Source organism: Acomys minous, assembly GCF_964271855.1.
Source record: "Acomys minous genome assembly, chromosome: 20".
NCBI classification, from domain to species: domain Eukaryota; kingdom Metazoa; phylum Chordata; class Mammalia; order Rodentia; family Muridae; genus Acomys; species Acomys minous.
In genome coordinates this window covers 22,231,714-22,253,862 of record NC_140502.1, presented here as the reverse complement: position 1 = coordinate 22,253,862, position 22,149 = coordinate 22,231,714, and the positions used below count along the sequence as shown (strand labels likewise).

The window sequence follows — 22,149 nt, the reverse complement described above, 5'->3', positions numbered from 1 at the left end:
GTTGGTGAGGTAGCTTCTGACCTCTACACATGAAGACACACACAAAGTGCCTTACAGTATGTGCTGCCAACACTAACACCACTTTTTTGTTCATTTACTTGCATATACAACTTTTCGAGACAGGGTCTCTCTGTGTAACCCTGGCTGTCCTGGAGTCAATCTGTAGACCAGGCTGGCCTCGAACTCACAGCGATCCACCTGCCTCTGCCTCCCCAGTGCTGGGATTAAAGGTGTGCACCACCATTGCCCAGCTAAAAATTGTTATTTGTATGGGGTGTGTTGCACGTGGTATTACGGACCCCTGTGGTAATTCTGCTTTAAAAATTCAGAGGAGCAGCCATATTGTTTTCCATGGCAGCTGTACTGTAGCTTCACACCTTGCTTTTTTTTCAGCCAGTGACTCATTTGTGAAACAGAAGGCTCTAAATCACCTTTTAGAAAAACAACATTTTTCTAAGTACGGAAAAGCGCACAAGTAATAAGTGAACATCGTGGTGGATTTTATTAACCAAATATGCCTGATATGAAAAGAAAGCAAGGGGGGGGGGTGGTGGCGGAAGTTGTGGGTAGGTTGCATAACTGTTTCCTCAGAAGGGAAACATTTCCACGTAGGACAGTGACTGTCGGGCTCAGGAACAAGGCTGGAGAGAGGGATCGGTTGTTAAGGTTGTCTGCTGCTCTTCTGGAGGACCCAAGATCAGTTCCCAGCACCCATGTCCAGCGGCTCACAGCTGCCTGTAACCCCAGAGCCAGGAGAGCTGGCTCAGTACCCTCTCCTGGGCTCTGTAGCATGTATTCAGACACACACACATAAAATAAAATAATCTGGTTTTTTTCTCCCTGAGACAGGTTTTCTCTATGCAGCCTTAGCTGTCCTGGACTCACTTTTTGTAGACCAGGCTGGCTTTGAACTCACATTGATCCGCCTGCCTCTGCCTCCCAAGTGCTGGGACTAAAGGCGTGCGCCGCCGCCGCCGCCGCCGCCGCCGCCGCCGCCGCCGCCGCCACCACCACCACCATCACCATCACCAGCATGTGGTGGTTTCTGTCCGGCATTTGGTAGCTGTTTGGGCAGGATTAGGAAACGTGGCCTTGATGGAGGACGCATTGTCACTGGGGCCTTCAAGGTTTCAAAAGACTTGTGCCACTTTGAGTCAGTGCTCTGTGACTCCTGCATGTGTGCCTCAAGATGTGAGTTCTCTGCTGCTGCGTTTCCCTGCTGCCATGCTTTCACAGTGCCACCACAGATTCCAACCCCCTGCAATTATAATCCCAAACTCTTTCTTTTATAACCTATCTTGGTCATGGTGGTTTTTTTTTATCACAGCAATAGAAAACTAATTAATACAACATTGCAAGGATTGAAAAGTTGAGGTGTCCAGGGTGGTGGTGGCACTCACCTTTAATTGCAGCACCTGGGAGGCAGAAGCAGGCGGATCTGTGTGAGTTCAAGGCCAGCCTGGTCTACAAGGTGAGTCCATGACAGCCGGGGCTACACAGAGAAACCCTGTCTCAAAAAAAAACAAAAACAAAAACAAAAAACAAAAGCAAAACAAAAAAGTCAAGGAGGCTTACAAGGCTCAGGAAAGTCCTAAAATTTACAGGATTCACAAGGCCCTTCCCCAAATTTACAAAAGGAGTAAACAATCGTTAGGAAGAGGAGGGTCTCCAGCTCAGCTGCTTTAGGGCCAGAGATGGAGCTTCAGTGAGCCACCCATGCTGAGATTTTATTTATTCATTGTTGTTGAAAAGTGCTTTGCTTAGCCGGGCGTGGTGGCGCACGCCTTTAATCCCCAGTGCTTGGGAGGCAGAGGCAGGTGGATTGCTGTGAGTTCGAGGCCAGCCTGGTCTACAAAGCGAGTCCAGGACAGCCAAGGCTACACAGAGAAACCCTGTCTCAAAAAAACAAAACAAAACAAAAAAAACAAAAAAAGAAAAAGAAAAAAGAAAAGTGCTTTGCTTTCTCCCCTTCCCCTCCCCTTACCCCTCTCCTTTCCCCTCCCCCTTGTTTTTGTAGTGCTAGGGATTGAACCCAGGGTCTTGCACATCCTGGGCAGCTGCTCTATCATTCAAATATAACTATATCCCCTGCTCTTTCTACTTCCTGTTTTCCAGGCTGGCATCCGGCTTGCTGTGTAGCACAGGATAATCTTGACCTGACCCTCCTGCCTCCACCTTCTGAAAGTTGGAATTACAAGTGTATTACTATCGTGTTTGTTTTTAATGCATTAAAGTTGGGATTACAAGTGTATCGTGTTTGTTTTTGATGCAATGCTGGGGGGCTGAAGCCAGTTTCCACTAGGTAAACACAACTGAGCTAAGTCTCCAACCCGGCCTCACGGTTTTTACCATTGCATCTCAATGATGCAGCAGAAACAGCATAAATGTGACACTACACTTTTAAAGCATCATATTGGAGGACATAGAATTCCCCAGTGAGGGGCTGGGGCGTGGCTCAGTGGTAGAGCCCCTGCCTAGAGTCCCCCAGTGAGGGGCTGGGGGCGTGGCTCAGTGGTAGAGCCCCTGCCTAGAATCCCCCAGTGAGGGGCTGGGGGCGTGGCTCAGCGGTAGAGCCCCTGCCTAGAATCCCCCAGTGAGGGTCAGAGGAAGTGGCTCAGTGGTAGAGCCCCTGCCTAGAATCCCCCAGTGAGGGTCAGAGGAAGTGGCTAGCGCACAGTTGCTTATTAGCATGACCCATACGAGAGGTCCTAGATTTTCTAGCACCACACATACACCCACAATCCACATCCTAGGCCTGTCACAAAATAAGAAATAAGATCCCAGGCCTCCTGGAAGAGGTGGGCTCTGGAGACTCTGCAAACCTAATGGTGACCACAGTTGTAAGTTGACAGGAATTCACCACCGAGACAGCATGTGGAGGATGGGGTGTCCCTGAGCTCAGTGATCTGACGGAAAAAATGGGGCTGGTAGGAATTAATGTCCCCATCCCATGAGCCTAAAAGGAAGGCCTACTTTGTGTCAGGCAGGGTTTCAGGCCTGAGGCCACAGCCCTGAACAAAAGAGAGAAAATCCCAGCCCTGTTGGAGCCGCTGCTGCTGCTGGGAGCAGGAAGGAGCAACACACAAATGGAAGACATTGGCATTTTTTTTTCCCCACACGGTGTAAGAGACTACAAAAGAAAGAGAAAGGAGCTAGAAAACACCTTCTGGGGGAAACCATCCGGTCCCCTGGCCCTGGCATTGCCCCCTCTTGTGGGTCTCCCTGACAGAGACTGAGCCAAGCGCACTCCCAGACGCCATCTGCTCTCCCCGGGAGTGGGGCCCGGTGCCAGCTTGATCGTCTGGGCTCTTGGCAAAGTTCCCTGGCGCCCTGGAGCTAGGGAACTCCACGGCCCCACTGCAGGCCCGGGGAATCCTCCTGTCTGGCCAGACGCAGGGCTCCAGGAAAGGGAGGCAGTGCAAGCTGGGTGGGCTCCCTGAAGGAGGAGGCGGGTTGGAGGGCCAAGCGTGTTCATCATCGGTTGAATAGACGTGAATTAGGAATAATGCCACCGACAAAACACATTCAGCATGTTCGCCACGCTTAACTCTACCAGGCTTTGGTAAACGTGCGGGCATTTGTTGCCACACTGAAGTTAGATCCAAATGTTAGTCCGTTGAAATGGCTCGGTGGGAAAGGGAGCTGCTGACCCTAATGATCCGAGGTGGATCCCAGGAACCCATCTGGTGGGAGAAAAGAATTAAACTCTGACTTCTACGTGTGCTTGTTATATAGCATGTGTGCACCATGCATAAAACACATAAATAAATGTCATTAAAAATAATAAAAATTGGGCTGGAGAGATAGCTCAGCGGTTGGGAGCACTGACTGTTCTTCCAGAGGACCCGGCTTCAATTCCCAGCACCCCACATGGCAGCTCACAACTGTCTGTAACTCCAAAATCTGACACCCGTAGACATACAATGCACATAATATAAAAATTAATAAATTAAAAACCCCAAAACATTAAAAATTAAAAATATGTATGTCGTAACATTTAGGAGGCTGGGCGTACGTCCTGAGTTTTCAGATGAAGAAATTCAGGTTTAGAGACGTGAAGCTATGGTCCAAAAGTTCACGCATCAAGTGCCTTGAAATGCTTGCCAAGGACCCATGTGTGGAGAGCCCAACGCTGAACCACGGACGTCGATGGCGTCTCATTTTGGACCACTCCTCAGCCTCCGTCCTTGGAAGCTTCCCTCAACCTTCCCAACTCTGCTTTTTTCCTTCCCCGGGGACCAGCAAAGAATTCTGCCTTGGTTTACAGCCTGCTGGCGTTGGTTCCGTTTGCTTACCTCAGCACAGGAGCCAGTGTCTTGGCCTCAGTTTCTCCACCTGCAAAGCAGGGGTGGAAAGGCGCCGATGAGGGAATGAATGCGCTTTTGACGGTCACGCACCCAGCATGGGGCCTGGGGTAGCATCTCATTGAAAATGCTGTGTACTCTCTGGGCAAGTTACTTCGCCTTTCTGTGCCTGTTTGCTGCCGTGTAAAAGAATTGTTCTGTGGCTGTGTGGCTTTTTGTTTTTGTTTTGTTTTGTTTTGTTTTTTTGAGACAGTTTCTCTGTTTAACAGCCCTAGCTGTCGTGGGCTCACTGCGTAGACCAGGCTGGCCTCGAACTCACAGAGATCCACCTGCCGCCTCTGCCTCCCGACTGCTGGGATTGAAGGTGTGCGCCACCACACACGGTGTGGCTGTGTATGTTTAAAGCACCCAGAACAAGGCACAAAGCTGTAGTTGATGTTATTATTGTTGTTGCTGGGCCATCTTTTTGGGTGAGGAAAGTGGGGTCCAGTCAGGAAAGGCTTGGATAACCAGGGGTCGCTCTATCTTCCTAGCAACAGGCTTGCATCTGGGCTCAGAGAGAAGCTGCGGGCTCGGGGGGGGGGGGGGCGGGGGTGCCCCAGAGTCTGAGGAGTCGAGTTGGCCTTCAAGCCCCCTTGCTGGTGCTCAGCGGAGGGGCGGAGTCTGAAGCTGTCGCCCCGCCTCTCCCCTCCCTTCCCCAGCGCGCTGCGGGGCTGGGGCTCAGAGACCCAAAGCGCAGCGCCGCAGCTCTCAGAACCACACGGGGTACCTCGGATACCCAGTCGCAGGGTTCACCTTTGCCCATCTCTGGGCGGCAGGGCAAGGTGGGCGCCCTGCGGAACCCAAGGAGGTCCGGTACCTGGCCGTGGGCGGTGAGGAGAGCAGGTTGGGACCACTGCTCCTCCCGCCCGGGGTCCTGGTGTTGCGGGGCAGGGGGTGGGGAGGGGCGAGGAAGGGATGAGGCGAGGACCTGGGCTAGTCTTGGACCGATCTGGGCTAGGGGACCGTAGAACGAGAAGGATCTTTCTGGTTGAGTGTGAACGGTGGTACAGATGCTGGCCTTGGGGGGCGTTATGAGCCAGGTGAGCTAAGGCGACAGGCCAGTGGGGGAGCCGTGTGGCGTCGTGGGCGCGGTGGAAAGGGGGCGAGGCGCAGCACAGGTCGAGTTGGACAGGTGTGTGCGATGGAAGTGGTGTGAGCTGAGGAGCGTGGCGGGGGGTGGGTGGGTGTGGGAGGTTCTGCATGTTGGGGGTGACTGAGGTTTCAGATGCAGCAAGTGTGCGGATGGATTGTGCAAGGAAGCCCAGATACATAAACCTAAGAACGGTGCCGGCTTCAGACATGTTTTGGAGGGGAGCTGCTGTCATTTTTGCACTATGTGATCAAGGAGACCTTTGACAGATGACAGGGTGTGTGGGTGGGTTTACTTTGAGAGGGGCTGGGTGACAGTGGCCCTGGGAACTGAGTGCGAGGGCTTTGTGTGTGTGTGTGGGGGGTAGGGTGGAGTTCCTGGGTCCCCGGGGGGTGAGGGATGGGTGTGTGCATTACAGGAGGAAAGCCGGGGGCCAGGATGGGTGGCACGCACCTGTGAGCCTGGGGATGGGAGTGTGTATGTGTTTAGAGAGAGCTCAGGGGACAAACGAGTGTGTAAGGCATGGTTTAGAGTGAAAGTGCAACACGTATGTATTTATGTGCATTGGTGCTTTGCCTGCATGTATGTCTGTGTGAGGGTGTCAGATCTCAGAGAACTGGAGTTACAGTTGTGAGCTGCCATGTGGGTGCTGGGAATTGAACCTGGGTCCTCTGGAAGAACAGACAGTGCTCTTAAATGCTGAGTCATTTCTCTAGCCCTTTTGTTTATTTATTTATTTATTTATTTATTTATTTATTTTAAAGAGACAATCCCAGTACTGATGGCCTGAGGCCCCGAACTGCTTTGTGAGTTAGGTAACCCCTCGTTTTATTCTCAAAGTCAGCTTTTCTTTCTGTAAAATGAGTTTTTAAAAAAGTGCTCTGAGCTCATTCATTTCTCCAAAGCCAAGGAATGTGAGTTTCCTTGTCTGTCTCCAGGAACCTCCTTCCTACCACAGCCTCCGAGCCCCCGTGGCCATGGACAGCTCCAGCATACAGGAACTCCGGCAACCCTTACTGACAAGCACCGCCTGTGATCTCCTGGCTCCCACGTCTGACAAGTCTGACAAATCAGAGCTGGGCGCCCCCTTGCCAGAAACGGCCTTTTCAGAGTCCCTGAGAGGCTGGCCGTTCCCTCTCCCACCTCTTCCTTCAGTGAGTGCTGGCCTCAGCGAGCCGGAGACCCCTGATCAGGAGGTAGGAGCTGACGGCGGAGCTATCTGCCTGCGGCTGGATTCTCACCTGTGTCGGGGCTAGCTGGGTGTCTCAAGAGTTTTTGTTTCGATTTGTTTTGAGACTGGGTTTCTCTGTGTAGCCTTGGCTGTCCTGGACTTGCTTTGTAAACCAGGCTGGCCTTCAACTCACAGCGATCCACCTGCCTCTGCTTCCCAAGTGTTGGGATTAAAATTGAGCACCACCACCACTCTCTGGCCAAGTCGCTCTTATAATGTCTTATTTCTTGCTCAGATGGTAAAACGTGTGTTTCATCTTCATTTTTACACTTTGGTTTTCTTTGGGACAAGGTCTGATATTCATGCTGGCCTGGACTCGGCTCACACTCATCTTTTTGCCTCGTCCTTCTGAGGCCCGCCTGCACCACTCTACTTGGTTTTTGACTTTTGCGAGATGGTCTCACATGGAATTGAAAATGACCGTGAATGTCTGCTCTTCCTGCCTCTTCATCCTGAGTGTTGCCTTTAGGGCAGGAGCCACCACCCACGGCTGTCCCATTTTACTTGAGGTGGGTGGGGGGTCTTGTTAAATGGCCCAGGTTGACTTTGAACTCACTCTACCGTTCAGGCAGGACGTGAAATTTCAGTTCTCTGGAGAGGACCCAATTTTCATCACTTTTTCTTAGGGAATCTTGTAGAGCTACTTAATCTGTTCAGTACAAGAGAGTCACAAACCTGCCCAGATTCAAGGGGAGGCAGAACAGACCCCACCATTGCTGATGGGAAGAGCAACAGAGTCACATCAAAAGAGCATTTGGAGCAAGGGGTTTTGGAGCAAGGGGTTTTGGCACACGCCTTTAATCCCATAACTCGGGAGGCAGAGGCAGGTGGATTGCTGTGAATTCAAGGCCAGCCTGGTCTACAAAGTGAGCCCTGGGCACCCAGATAAACCCTGTCTCGGAAACAACAACAACAACAACAACAACAAAACACCCCCCAAAACAAACCAAACACAAAACACAAAAAAAAACCCCAACAACAACAACAACAAAAAAAAAAAAAAAAAAAAAAAAAAAAAAAAAAAAAAGAAAGAAAGAAAGAAAGAAAAAAAGAAAAAGAAAAATGCTAGGCTAGGTGGCACCTGTAATCCTAGCACTTGGGGAGGCAGAGGCAAATGGATTGATGTGAGTTCAAGGCCAGCCTGGTCTCCAAAGTGAGTCTAGGACAGCCAAGGCTACATAGAGAAACCCTGTCTTGAAAAACAAAAAACAAACAAAAAAAATCACTTGGAACCAGGTTTAGTATGTGCCTATAACCCACCCACTGAAGTAGGACCATGGTTGAGTTGCAGATAGCCTGGGCTACAGAGTAAAAAAAGGCCCTGTCTAAAATCAAAATAAGCATGTAGGATGGAAAACACCCTGCCACACATACATAGTAAGCATCATTTTACCCTGTCTCTCATGAAGACTTTGAGAACTGTATTGTACCTCTAAGTTCCTACTCAACATTTGTGTGTCCGGTATATTTGACAGTGTGCTGACAATTTTTTTCTTTTTCTTTTTTTTGGTTTTTCGAGACAGGGTCTCTCTGTGTAGCCTTGGCTGTCCTGGACTCACTTTGTAGACCAGGCTGGCCTCAAACTCACAGTGATCCGTCTGCCTCTACCTCCCAAGTGCTGGGATTAAAGGCGTGCGCCACTACTCCCAGCTTGTGCTGACAATTTTGTTTGAACAAATTAATTTTAGGATCAATTATTTAGAGGCCTAGAATCAAAGTACCTTCTTTAAAAAAGATACATATTATGTATACAGTGTTGCACTGGCATGTACACCTGCACACCAGCTCTTACTCTAGATGGCTGTAAGCCACCATGTGGTTGCTGGGAATTGAACTCAGGACCTTTGGAAGAGCAGCCAGTGCTCTTAACCTCTGAGCCATCTCTCCAGCCCTGAACGTCTGTTCTTTTAGAGAGGATTTGGTTTGCTCCTGCTGAGCTGCCTGGAGACACCAGTAAAAGATTCTGTTCATTTTCGAGACAGGTCCTGCAACCCAGGCGGGCCTCCTCATCTTCTGCCTCGACCTCCCGAATTCTGTGAGTGTAGGCACACTTGGCTTTGCACCCATTTTGGTCAGGCTAGTGTGTTCTAGAGACTCGGGGACACTGGATTGTTTTTCATCTCTTGCAGGGTCTCATACCCAAGGTAAAGTCTGCCCCTACTTCAGATCTTTCCACTCAGGGGTTATACGCAATCATCCTATAGTTGGACCCTTGAGAATGGGCTCAGCGCCGGGCGTGGTGGCGCACGCCTTTAATCCCAGCACTCGGGAGGTAGAGGTAGGCGGATCGCTGTGAGTTCGAGGCCAGCCTGGTCTACAAAGCGAGTCCAGGACAGCCAAGGCTACACAGAGAGACCCTGTCTCAAAAAAACAAAACATACAAAAAAAAGAATGGGCTCAGCATGCTAGGGGTGGGGCTCTCTGGAGACCATCAGCATCAGCCTCCCTTCCAAGGGACCCAGGGGACAGAGAAGTCTAAAGCCTACTTTGTTGAATGCTTTTGTCCCCGGGGAGGCCTCTGGGAAGCACCTGTCTGTGGGGGTGCCATGGGAGGGAAGGTGGAGATGCCCACCCGGGCTCTCTTCTGCCCACAGGACACATCATCCTGCGATGACAGTGACTCAGACTGTGACGGGGGTGACCGCCTCTCACCACTTCTTCCCCATGACCACCTGGGCCTGGCTGTCTTCTCGGTGCTGTGTTGTTTTTGGCCTGTGGGCATCGCTGCCTTCTGTCTGGCTCACAAGGTTAGTCTGTGTTTGGGACTGGGAGGGTGCTGGGTTTAAAAAAGAAAGGAAAAACAATCAAAAGGAACCATGCTGTGCTTAAGACAGTGGAGGTGGGTGGGAGAGCAGCCTCCTTGCAGAAAGGGGTGTAACCAGACGTGGTGGTGCAGCCTGACGGTGGAGGCGCACGCCTTTAATCTCAGCACTCGGGAGACAGAGGCAGGCGGACTGCTGTGAGTTTGAGGCCAGCCTGGTCTACAAAGTGAGTCTACACAGAGAGACCCTGTCTCAGAAAAACAAAAACAATCCCAGTATTTGGGGGGAGGAGGAAGAGGAGGAGGAGGGGGAGGAGGAGTTTCAAGGCCAACCTGGCTACAAATGAAGATCTTGTCACCAAAGAACCAGATGAGAATGCGGCTCAGCAGGCGGGGTGCTTGCCTGGCGCGCATCAAGCCCTGGGTTTGATCACCAACACACAGGAGATGGAGGGACAAATATCTAAGCTCAGGGTTATCTTTGGCTATAAAGGGACCCCAGGCCAGCCTGGGTTATCTTGGACTTTGTGTCCAAAACAAACAAACACGAGAATAAAAAATAAAATAAAATAAAAGGAGGAAGGAGACTAGAAGGAAAACCAAGGCGCCTTTCATGAATCCAGGGCGGTGATGAAGGACTTGGAATTCATTCGGATTTTACCCTCGGCAAGCTAGGGAATGCCCCTGTAAATTTCCCTCCTCGGTAAATGGGAGTAATTCCTTTCACAGGGTTACTGTGAAAATAAACCGAGTTAAGATACTGGCATCTGGGAACATTCTCTTTTCTCTTTTGGAGACAAGAGCTTCTCTGTGTAGCCCTGGCTGGCCTAGAGACCACTCTGTAGACAAGGCTGGCCTAGAACTCAGAGAGCCACCTGTCTCTGCTTCCCAGTGCTGGGATCACCAGAGTGCACCACCTCCTACAGAAACATGCTTTAATAGACGCCCTGCAACCGTGCTGCCCAACTGGTGCGGCGCTGTGCTCCACCAGGTGGTCTGGAATAGCTGAACAAATGACTTATACTGAGGAGGTGGGGAGAGGGAGGGGGAGGGGACACTTTGGTTACCACTGCCCACTGCCTCTACAGACCAACAAGGCTTGGGCCAAGGGGGACGTCCAAGGGGCAGGGGCCGCCTCCCGCCGTGCCTTCCTGCTGGGGGTCCTTGCCGTGGGGCTGGGCCTGTGCGCATATGCGGCTGCCCTGGTGACCTTGGCTGCCTACCTTGCCTCCCGAGACCCGCCCTAGTTGCCCTCCGGCCCCCACTGTGGATGCAGAGGCCACCGGTCCGTCGAGCCCATGAGCAGAAGGGACGATCTTAGTGCATGTGGTGGCTGACGGCGAGGACCACATCATCCAGAAATGAGTCAGCTGGAGGCCCCCTCCCTTTCCTGGCCACCCTCCCCAGAAGGAAGCGATCTGAAATTAAAGCTACCCTGAAGCCACATCTGAGTCTGTGTTTGGGTGTGTCCCAGGTGGATAGGCGGGGGCATCTGAGAGCAGGAGGGACCAGCCTGGTTAGCCGGCTGCGGCTGGCATCGGACCTCAGAGCTAGAGGTGGGATGCTGTGGTATCTTTTTCTCCACGGCGGTCAGCAGAGAATTAGAGCCAGGTGCCCAGGTCTCTCATGTGACCCGGGATTACAGTGAACACCACTTCCTCTGCAAACTTGGCTTCTTTTCCTTTTCTTGGAGAGAAATAATCCCAGCAGCTCAAACCACCCAGAGACCATAAATCTTTTTCAACCCAGGTGACTCCCCAAACCCACTTTAACTAAGTCCCTGGGTTCCCTGCAGAATAGAATAGGCCTCGAACTCAGAGAGCCGCCTACCTCCCGCCTCTAAAGGGGCGCACGCGCCACAGCCTCGCTGCGTAAGGACGGGGTCCGTAAGGAAACACACTGGCGGCAGCAGGTAGGTGAATGTCTGCTCAGCACTTGGCAATGCACAGGGAGGAGTGACCACTAAGGAGGAAGAAAATTCCTTTCCCACTTAGCATTGCTTGCATCTGAGCACACAACTCCAAGCTAAAGATGCGCACTTCCATCTTGGCTATGGGGTGAAGACATCTGCCCAGGGCGGCAACGGTGTGTGAGCCACGCCAAGCACGTGGAGAACCAGGCCGAATGGGCCCAGCACACGGAAGCTGTGTCTGGGGCCTGCTGGTTTCCTTTCATGTGCTGACAGGCTGTTGAGGGACCTGATCTTCACAGAGACGCCCAAATGCTCGGCTCTAGTCCTCTCAGTGCCAACAGTGTGTGGGAACCCCAGCCAACTGGGGCCCAGTGACTTGTTTACATATGGGGGGCTCCCAGAATGCTGTTGTGGCCCTCAACAGCCAGAGCTCTGGGACCAGAGTCTCATGGCCCTTTGGTTTTCTTCTGCAGGCCAGCTGGTGACCTCACATAGCTAGCCACTTAGCTCTTCTGCTTGTGTCATCTTCAGATGACAACGACACCAGCCCCATTTCATGGGGGCTCTGCATGCGGCTCTCACATTGCGCTGGTGGCCTCTGAGGCCCCATGGGGATGTCTGTCCCTCCCTGCACACCTCTTTCCTTTCCTCCAGGTCTCCTCCCTGCCTGGACGCCTGGGGCTCTCCCCCACGTTACCCAAGGGCTCACACTTTCCTCCTTCGGGGCAGCTTCAGCTGCAGGGCTCTGCCTGCTAAAGCACCCCATACAGATTTGCTCTCCCTCAAGACTGCCCCTGCTTTCACTTTGGCTCTGTGAGCGCCCACAGCGGACACCTGACCCCGTGCAGCTGTAGTTACAGGTTGCTGTGAGCGCCCACAGAGGACACCTGACCCCGTGCAGCAGCTGCAGTTACAGGTGGCTGTGAGCTGCTGTGAGCGCCCACAGAGGACACCTGACCCCGTGCAGCTGCAGTTACAGGTGGCTGCGAGCTGCTTGATGTTGGTGCTGGGAACTGAACTCAGGTCCTCTGGAAGACAAGTGCTCCTAATGGCTAAACCATCCCTCCAGATCACCCTCTTTTTTAAAAATAAGAGCGTCTTGTTAGCTGGGGCTGACCCCAGAGTCACTGTGCAGTGGGAGATGACCTCTACCTGTCAAGTGGTAAGACTGTTGGCTCGTGTCACCACACCTATCTCTTATCCTGGAACATGCGACTTGGGTCTCTTGTTCTCTGTTCAGCACCAGGCAGGCCTGAGGAATGACTCGTCAGACATCTGAATCTGTGACTGTTGACTCACTCACTCAACACGGGTGAGCTCTCTTTAATGGTATTCTGGTGAGGGTAGGGAGGGTGGGATGGGACCCAGGCCTAGAAATGTCCCTGGGCCCCCTCCCCAGCCCAGCACAGGAGCCCCTGTTGCTACAGGGCCGGAAGTGACATAGGCACAGACAGAGACAACATGGGGTGCTGGCTTGTGGCAGCTGTAGGCGGTGGGCGTGGTGGTGGGAGGGGCGCCCTGCCCTGGCTTGACTTAGCTCTTGGAGTAGCGCCTCTGCAGTGATTCCCGGTAGAAGCGGAAGATGTGCTGTGAGGCGGCCTGGGCGGCAGCCAGGCACTGCTGAAGCTGGGAAGGGAGATGCCACTCAGTGCCCAAGGTTACTCCCCAAAGGAGTCCCTTGAACCTCCCGGCTCCCCCCCCCTCCTCTTACTCCTCACCACCACAACGACCATTTCCTTCTCTACCTCCTTCTAACTCCAACCTCACACGGTGGTGACATACACAGAGTGGACCTGGGCAACCCTCCTGCCTCAGTCTCCTAAGCACATCACTACACATGGTTTTATATGGACCTGGGGATAAAGCCCAGGATCTCACACATGCTAGACAAACCCTCTACCAATGAAGCTACGTCCTCAGGCTCCCTAAGCTTGAGTCCCCCCCTCTTTTTTTTTTGAGACAGGGCTTCTCTGTGCAGCCTTGGCTGTCCTGGATTCGTTATGTAGACCAGGCTGGCTTCGAACTCACAGCGATCCTCCTGCCTCTGCCTCCCGAGGGCTGGGATTAAAAGCGTGTGCGCCACCACCGCCCGGCTTGCTCCCCTCTTTTTAATATATAAATTATAGAGTGTGTGTGTGTGCGCGCGCACACATGTGTGCTTAGTTTATAAAGTGCTTGCCGGTCATGCACAAGGTCCTAAGCCACAATTTTAATCCCAGCACTTGGGAGACAGAGGCAGGTATAGCTCTGCATTCAAGGGAACATTGTGAGATCCTGTCCTAACAAGCAAAAGGGAAAGAGAGAGAGAGAGAGAGAGAGAGAGGGAGAGAGAGAGAGAGAGAAGTTCAGCCTGAGTGGGGTGGTGCATCTATCTTAAGGTCCCCAGTGGTCAGCACAGAACAATGCCACCTAGAATTCTAGGCTCCCAAGGGACACGGTGTGGAAACGTGGGTCAGTGGTCTATACCTGCATTTGTTCTCTGGCCCTGTGGCCCTAAGCCTATGTGACAGGAAAGATTTGCATCTCTAATTTCATGGCTCTTGAGGTTACTGGGTTGGGCATAGGGGCTCACACCTGTAATCAAAGCACTGTAGAAGCGGAGGCAGCAGGACTGCTGCTGAGTTCCAGGACAGCCTGGACTACATAGTAAAAAACTTATCTCAAAAAGGTACTGGGGGTTGGGGGTGGGGTGGGTGGACTGGAGAGATGGCTCAGAGGTTAAGAGCACTGCCTGCTCTTCCAGAGGACCTGAGTTCAATTCCCAGCAACCACATGGTGGCTCGCAACCATCTACAATGTGATCTGGTGCCCTCTTCTGGTCTGCAGGGGTACATGCAGGCAGAGCACTGTGTACATAATAAAGGTATTTAAAAAAAAAAAAGGTACTAGGTAGGCCTAGTGGCTCTCACCTTTACTCTCAGTATTCAGCAGGTTAAGGCAGGAGAATCACGGAATTTGAGATATCCTGAGCTACACAGTTCCAGGTCAACTTGGACTACATAGCAAGACCTTGTCTCAAACAACAGCAAAATAAATAAATAAAATAAAATAAATAAAAAAATAAAAATAAAATAAAATAAAAAGGCTCCTACCCACTTGGCTTCAGTTCCCAGGATCAACATGGCAGAAGGAGAGAACCAACTCCTTCCCGTTGTCCACAGGGATATAAAGGAGGGCTTGCTTAGGGCTGGGATAAGACGTTACGCTGACGGGTTCTGGGTTGTGCCCTCCCCCACACTGGTACCTCAGCATCGGAATAGAGCCCCTTGGTGGTGGACATGAGTAGCTTCTGCTCCACGCTGTCCAGAGCAAAGGTCAGCACGGCCCGGGCCTCCTAGGGGCAAGAGGCAGACGATATTAAGCGTCTGGGGAATCCTCCTCTCTTAAGATCTCAGGCGGTCTCAAATAGGGGAAGCTGGACCCTCAGCCTCCAGGTCACCTGCAGCTGGCTGTCTACATACTGTCCCGTGCCTGGGAAATCCTTGCCAATTTCTTCTCTTTATTTTCCTGTCCCATAGGGGCAGGGGAGCCACAGGGCCGGTCACTTCCTGGCTGCCTCTCCACGGCAACCCTCCCTTCCTTGCTAGGCACTACACAGGCAAGCCAGGGATCCAGCTCCATGGTTCCCTTGACGTTAGGCATGCCTAGTTATCTGATGCGAACCCAGGGAGCCCCAGGAGAAGCATCTCGGTCCCCACTCTCACAGCAGCAGTTGCAGTAAAAGCCACGGAGGGGAGGTGACAGCCAGGACAGAACCCGGGCACTCTACTCTGTGTGCGCATGTGCAACCAACTGCGATGAGCTCCCTGCAGGGCCCAGCTGCGCTGCTAAGATTTCTAGTCTCTCCACCTCCCTGGCTCCTGCAGCCCCTGTAGCAAGTCCTTCCCGTGGAGTGCCGAAAACAGCGTGCTTCCCTGACGGCCACCATCACGCCAGCACAGGGCTTTCCCCGCAGTCTGCTCATGACTGCTAGCAAGTTTCTTTTCTGGCTTATCCAAGGCTGAGTTGGGTTTCCAGCACGTAAAGCCGAATGAGCCTCGGTGAATGAATGGGACGGACAGCCAGCGACTTGCACAGCAGGCAGGCCCGAAGGCAGGCAAGGCCGCTGTGCTGCCGCCCTTCGCCAGCGTTAACTTTCAGCGCCTACCTTTTCTTGCTTGGTCGTGGGGTCCAGCACGAGGTTGCCGTCAGAGTCCAGGGCACAGCTGACCCCACAGAAGAGAGCTCGCATGGGCACGCCTGCATCCACCAAGGCCATGCAGGCGGCATTCAGGCAACAGGCCAGGAGCTGAGCGTCACAGAGCAGTTAAGAAAAGAGTCTTCCGGGGAGCGGGCCGCCATAACTCATACATACTTCCCTCTGCCTGCTGATGCCCGTGGCAGCACTGCTGATGGGTCAGAGTGGCCTCCTGGCAGGGTGGGTCTGCTGATGCCCGTGGCAGCACTGCTGATGGGTCAGAGTGGCCTCCTGGCAAAGTGGGTAAGTGGTTCTGGCACCAAGGAGCCGCTGTTGCTCCGCACTGGACTTGACCACCTCTCTATGAGGTGGACTGATTTTTCTCTAAGCCTTAGTCTCCCTGTGTTAAATGGGATAATGCTAGCAAACACATACACTAAAGGATGCATCAAGTATCTTCAGTGAAGCAGGGTCAGAGCGGGGTCTCCCACAGTCACACAGGGAAGACACTGGAGAAGCCAGGCCCACCACCTGGGCAGCTGTCATCCTACGTAATGGAGCCAAAGGCCAGTCTACCTGCTTGGTGCTTCTGAAGCAGAGAGCCAGAAACTTATGCCAAGGTGCAGAGAAGAGGCCACCGGCTCTGGGGTTGGACATGTCCGAGCTTGTGATTCATCTTTGCTGCCACCTTGTTCCCTTGGATGAGATACTGCTCCTCTCTGAGCTTGTTTCCTCGTCTGAGGAAGAACATGCCGAGTCCTTGGGCTCTCTAAGCAGAAGGCCTGAGCGTAGGCCCTGGGAAAGGACTCAACACTATGAGGTGCTCACGGTGAGGTGAGCCCTGCTTGCTGGTTTTTAAAGATTACAGTTACTATTTGTGTGAGTTCAGGGGCAAGTGTACGCTGTGGTGTTCACGGGGTAGTCAGGGGGACCGAACTCAGGTCCTCAGGCTTGGCAGCAAGCACCTTTACCCACTGAGCCTTCTTGCTGGCCCTTGATTTCTGCTCTTCAGGAGCTGCTGCCTGGCACAGGTACTGGGCGGCTGAGGGTGCAGGATCATCAGAAGGGAAGCAGCAAGGTAGCTTCGGGCACTTCCTGGAGGAGGGGATTGGGGAAAGGATACAGAGCCAGCGTCGCTCACCACCTGCAGCACCACGGTGATGGAGGTTCGGGGGTGGAGGGCCCCCAGAACTACTGCTTCACAAGTATTCCTGATCAGTCGTTCCCGGCTCTTCTCTGCCACGCCTGAGGAGACAGAAAGCTGTCAGGCAACTCCCTCCCCGCCAGCATCCCACTCTGCTCAACCCAACCTCTGGAGGGGGAGACGTCAGGAAGCAGCTGTCAGTCTCAGCCTGGGATGGCGTGAGCACTTCCAGGAGAGAGCAGGCAAACCCGAGACCTTCTGAGGAACGGCTGCTATGGCCAGCCTTGGCCAACGGCCCACCAGCCAGCCACCCAAGGAGGAACAGCCAGACGTGCCCACGTCCTGTGCTACTGCCCATATGTCCTCCTATCAGAGCAGGCCCGTCCCACAGCACACAGGGAGACGTGGCAAAGGGGCAGACGAACACGCTCACGGAAAGGAGGAGAGATGGAGGCAGAGAAGGGGAGGAGGAAACGGAGACAAGCTGCTCAAGAGAAGATGGCTCTGGTGGTCCAGGTCTGTAACCTCAGGGCTTGACAAGCTCAGGCAGGGGGGACCAAGAATTTGAGGGCAGCCTAGGCTGCAAGGAGAGCTCGGTCCCCGCCACGCAGCCTTAAGTTCACTAGGGAAAGGCTGGCAGTGGCTCGGGGACTAGGATGCTTGCAGGGAGCCCACCAGTGAGGACCTAGGAGGCTAAGCTCAGAAGCAGACCCCGCTAGTGAGAGGCCGACACTGTGACTCCCTGGAAGAGCATCTGGCTGGCGGGGGTGCAAGCTCTGGATTCCATCCCCAGTGCAGGAAAATCTAAGACAAAACAAAACAAAAACAAAAACAAACAAACAAACAAACAAACAAAAAGCTGGGCCAAGAGGGAGGTGAGCATGGTGGCGGAGACTCAGTGAGGCCAGTGTCGAGAAGTCAGATGAGGTCCCGACAGGATAATCTTTTGGGAGGGGCGGGGGGGCGGGTTCGGTAAAGTCCAGGTACCAGGTAGCCCGATCTTTGGTCTCAGGATCACTTCGAGTGTGGCCTTGTTGAAGATTTCTTTGCTGACTTTCACCTCAGCCGGCCCGTACACTCCAGCCAGGACAGAGGTGTCACCTGCGGGGGACATCAGGGGAGGCCTTGGACACACTGTGCAGCCTTTACGGCTTCTTTTCTCCCCTCTCTCATCTTTAAGTGGGGGTCACCACAGCACTTCCCTCGCGGCACTTTTGTTACGATCCTGTGACAATGACTCACAGAAACAGGAGGCCCCGAGTCTCCCGGCATCGTGTAAGGAGATGAAATAATGAAATAAGTAGCAATTTTAAAGAGATACAGTTCACTTGAAAGATACAGGATGCTGGCCAGTGTGGGCAGAGCTTACTACAGGCGTCAGGCACTGTCGGTTTTGAGAGGTAGTTGGGGGCTGGAGAAGATGACTCGGGGCGGGGGGGGGGTCAGCTCGCATTCCGCTCTTCCAGGGGACTAGAATTCAGTGCCTAGCATCCACGGATCAACACCCTCTTCGGCCCTTTATGGGCAACAAGCACCCACATGGCTCTCACATCCATCCCAGCGTTTGCCAGCCAGAGACAGGAGGATCAGGGATTCCTGACCACCCCTTGGCTCCATACCGAGTTCGAGGCCACCCTGAGCCACAAGAGAGCATTTCATACACCGACCAAACAGAAATCCCATATTAGATATAATCAAACCATACCAATAAAAACATTTATGGCTTACAGCACTGTCAGACCATCCTTGGCCCTCGTGATTTTGATAGCATCTACAGGCTTCATAGACGCCATCTATGACGTGAAGACGCTGTAGTCAAACAGAGCTTCCCGCCTGTTTCTGACCATAACTCTTAGCCACTCACTACACTTCACAGCACAACTCCAAACTGATACGTGTTTAAGTGTGACTACAGTTCCTGGGAACCCAGCAGACTGTCCTGACCTCCTCTGGCACCACAAACATCCGTAAAAAAATAAAATAAAATAAAATAAATAATAATAATAATTTAAAAACCAAGAGGTTGGGGATGTAGGTCTACGGTAGAACATTTACTTAGTATGTACAAAGTTCGGAGCAAAAAACAAGATGGCCAGCCTACACAGGCGGGTTCCTGGCCCTGTAGGTTGTCTCTATGTTATTGTTTTTTCCAGACAGGGTTTCTCTGTGTAGCCTTGGCTGTCCTGGACTCGCTTTGTAGACCAGGCTGGCCTCGAACTCACAGTGATCCACCTGCCTCTGAAAGCTTTTTCCCACCTTTCTTTCTTTTCTTTTTTTGAGACAGGGTTTCTGTGTGTAGCCTTGACTATCTGGACCCGCTTTGTAGACCAGGCTGGCCTCGAACTCACAATGATCCGCCTGCCTCTGCCTCCCGAGTGCTGAGATTACAAGTGTGCACCACCACCACCTGGCTTTTTTCTTTTCTTTTGTTGGTTATGATCTTAGCCTTTAACAGCTGAACCATCTCTCCAGCTCCCATCAATTTTTGTTTGTTTTTGTTAATTTTTTTTTTCTTGGTAAGCTAACTGTGCTGGTTAGTTGGTTTTGTTTTGCCAACTGAGCATAAGCTAGACATATCTGCAAAGAGGGAATCTCACTGAGGAACTGCCTCCATCACACTGGCCTGCAAGTCTACAGGGATGGATATATATATATATTTTTCTCCCACCTTTCTTTTTCGCTTTTCTCAAGACAGGGCCTCACTGCCTGATCCTGTAGGGCACTTTATTGACTAATAATTGGTATGGGAGGGCCCAGTTCACCGTGGGCTGTGTCACCATTGGGCAGGCGGTCCTGGGTTGTATATGAACACAGGCTGAGCTAGACACGAGGAGCAAGGGCTTGTCCATGGTCTCTGCTTCAGTTCCCACCCCCTCCCTGGACTGCGACTTGAGATATGTAAGCCAAACGAGTCCTTTCCTCCCCGGATCGCTTTGGGTCACAGTCCTTGTCACACTCAGAGAATCCTAACGAGGACAGGTTAAAAAAAAGTCACAGGGGTCACTGTGTCACTATCACCTATACCCGTCGCCTGCACTGCCTGCCAGCACCAGCACCCACCCCACAGTGTGTTTCTGTGGTTTATATAAATTTGCTGGAGCCTTTGAGGTCACAAGTGTCTGGAATATGTATTTTAAAAGCATGCAAAATCTCCCACTTGCACTGGAGCCCTGTGGGTTTAGAGTTTTAGAATACGGGAGGATTGCCGGGCGTGGTGGCGCACGCCTTTAATCCCAGCACTCGGGAGGCAGAGGCAGGTGGATCGCTGTGAGTTCGAGGCCAGCCTGGTCTACAAAGTGAGTCCAGGACAGCCAAGGCTACACAGAGAAACCCTGTCTCGAAACACCAAAAAAAAAAAAAAAAAAAAAGAATACGGGAGGATTGCCCCCCTCACCCCCGCAAATTTATTGTGTATACAAGTATTTTTTGCCTGCATGTGCACCTGCCCACCAGAAGAGGGCGCCATATCACATTATAGATGGCTGTGAGCCACCATATGGTTGCTGGGAATTGAACTCAGGACCTCTGGAAGAGCAGCCAGTGCTCTTAACCTCTGAGCCATCTCTCCAGCCCTCTCTTTATTTCTTATCTCCCTAGAGATGTGAGATACATGAACTCAGCAAGTGAGCTAAGCTGAGGGCCGGCCTGGGACAAGAATTACCGTACAACTGTGGGTGCTCGACGGCAAATGCTCTGAGCTCCGACAGCATCCGCCCTGAAACCAGAGGTGACGCAAGCAGGGTCAGTCGTGTATCAGATCTTCCTTTCTGTCCGGCCGTATACACTGTCCCCCCCTGAGCAAGAGTCTCTCTCCATCATCTCTACGACATGGCTACAGACATTTTCTGCTCTCTTTTTTCCAACACTCATTTTCTTTTGTAATTATGTGTATGGTGTGTGTGTGTGTGTGTGTGTGTGTGTGTGTGTGTGTGTGTGTGTGTGTGCGCACGCGCACGCAGAGGCCAGAAGAGGGCTTCAGAGCCCCTGGATCCAGAGTGACAAGTGGCTGAGAGCTGCCTGAATGTGTTTCTTCAGCCTGTTTTCTTCTTTCTTTCTTTCTTTTTTTTTTTTTTTGATTTTTGAGACAGGGTTTCTCTGTGTAGCCTTGGCTGTCCTAGACTCCCTTTGTAGACCAGGCTGGCCTGGAACTTACAGAGATCCACCCGCCTCTGCCTTTGGAGTGCTGGTGTGCGCCGCCATGTTGCACAAGAAAACTGCTGAAGAGTTGTCACCACTCTGTCTTTTCTCCTGCTCTCTGACCCCACCACTACGCTGCACTAGAAGCAACCACCTCCAGCTCATTAGCCCTAAAGTGGTCAGCCCTTACATCTCACCATCGTCAACTTCAACTCACTGCTCTCTCTCTCTCTTTTTTTTTTTTTTTTTTTTGGTTTTTCGAGATAGGGTTTCTCTGTGTAGCCCTGGCTGTCCTGGACTCACTCTGTAGACCAGGCTGGCCTCGAACTCACAGTGATCCGCCTGCCTCTGCCTCCCGAGTGCTGGGATTAAAGGCGTGGGCCACCACCGCCCGGCTCACTGCTCTCTCTTAATCTGTCTTGGGTAGTTAGGTTCCAGGAACTCTCAAAACTGACTGACCCGCATTGGACACAGCACTGTACGGATGTGAGTCAGGAGACGTCCCTTTTCTCTGTATACTCATTTACTCCGATGAGATGCGTATACTAAGCAAAGGCACATTCTTCTCAGATGATGGGATGGGTGAAGGAGAGATACTTGTCAGCCCAGGATGGGAAGATCGCGTTCAACTTGGGGAGCATTTACCTGGGTAAATCCTCTGCCACAGTAATTATATTTAAACCAGTGGTGGTAATGTGTCTGTCTCAAAGGGTATTTATGCAAATGAACACCTTAGCCTCAACCGGTGACGTGTGGACCCAGAAGTGGCGTCTGGGAAGTAATCTAGCCAAGAGGAATATATTTGCCTTGGTGAGATTTCACCTATCCTGGCATATTCACTCTTAAAGAGTGTGGTCTTGCCCTCGATTTCTCCCGAGAGGCATAGACCAGTCCGGGAGGTATTTCTTTTCGAGTCCGGTGGGCGCACTCGCTTGCACGCCCACCACACGGTAACCGCTCTTCGCCACCAAACCCGACTAAAGGCGAGGACGGGGCGCGCGCGCGCGCAGTTTGAAGCTGGTTGGGTTCGTACCTTGCAGGAAAGAAGCAGATCCATCCGGCCGGGACAGCAGGTTCTGCTCGCAAGCAAAGTGCCGGAGGCTGCAGACTGGACTTCGAGGGCTGGACTCCGCGCCGGGGTCAGCGTGTACCTTGGCGTCTGCGCTCTTGGCTACCTCCATAGCCGCTGACCACGCGCGCCGCGGCGGCTTCCGCCAGGGCGTGCGCGCGCGCGCCTACCGCGCATGCGCCGACTTAGGACACGCCAGAATTGGCCCGCGCACGTGGCTCAACGTTTACCAACAATCCGGTTCCGCCCACCTCCGCCTACTAATCCCTGCACAGCCATTGG

The 22,149-nt window shown here is 52.5% G+C and overlaps 2 protein-coding genes across 7 annotated transcripts; one reads left to right on the top strand and one right to left on the bottom strand.

The window, feature by feature from the left end:
- Positions 1-4,995: 4,995 nt before the first annotated feature.
- On the top strand, positions 4,996-11,966 carry TMEM91 (transmembrane protein 91). 6 transcript variants are annotated; one of them, XM_084770003.1, is made up of 4 exons: positions 4,996-5,128; positions 6,375-6,632; positions 9,262-9,414; positions 10,517-11,966. In XM_084770003.1, the coding sequence occupies exons 2-4, from the start codon at positions 6,414-6,416 to the stop codon at positions 10,673-10,675; spliced, it is 531 nt and encodes a 176-aa protein (XP_084626129.1). In that variant the 5' UTR covers positions 4,996-5,128; positions 6,375-6,413; the 3' UTR covers positions 10,676-11,966. The 6 variants fall into 6 exon arrangements, with proteins under 6 accessions (XP_084626129.1, XP_084626130.1, XP_084626128.1 ...); XM_084770004.1 differs by having other exon boundaries at positions 4,996-5,189; XM_084770002.1 differs by lacking the exon at positions 4,996-5,128 and adding an exon at positions 5,285-5,386.
- A 654-nt stretch (positions 11,967-12,620) lies between these two features.
- On the bottom strand, positions 12,621-22,074 carry EXOSC5 (exosome component 5). The gene is made up of 6 exons (XM_084771665.1): positions 21,832-22,074; positions 17,649-17,762; positions 16,641-16,762; positions 15,488-15,628; positions 14,585-14,674; positions 12,621-12,966 (listed from the first exon to the last, which is right to left on the bottom strand). Exons 1-6 carry the CDS (start codon positions 21,977-21,979, stop codon positions 12,874-12,876), a joined length of 708 nt encoding a protein of 235 aa, XP_084627791.1. The 5' UTR covers positions 21,980-22,074; the 3' UTR covers positions 12,621-12,873.
- Between the last annotated feature and the right edge of the window lie 75 nt (positions 22,075-22,149).

Coding starts and splice junctions, on each gene's coding strand:
- TMEM91 (XM_084770002.1), top strand. CDS start 5,357: ATGCTGGCCTTGGGGGGCGTTATGAGCCAG. Junction 6,633..9,261: donor CGGAGACCCCTGATCAGGAG/GTAGGAGCTGAC, acceptor TTCTGCCCACAG/GACACATCATCCTGCGATGA. Junction 9,415..10,516: donor CCTTCTGTCTGGCTCACAAG/GTTAGTCTGTGT, acceptor CTGCCTCTACAG/ACCAACAAGGCTTGGGCCAA.
- EXOSC5 (XM_084771665.1), bottom strand. CDS start 21,979: ATGGAGGTAGCCAAGAGCGCAGACGCCAAGGTACACGCTGACCCCGGC. Junction 15,629..16,640: donor TGGTGAGCGACGCTGGCTCT/GTATCCTTTCCC, acceptor TGTGACGCTCAG/CTCCTGGCCTGTTGCCTGAA. Junction 14,675..15,487: donor CCACGACCAAGCAAGAAAAG/GTAGGCGCTGAA, acceptor TCTTGCCCCTAG/GAGGCCCGGGCCGTGCTGAC.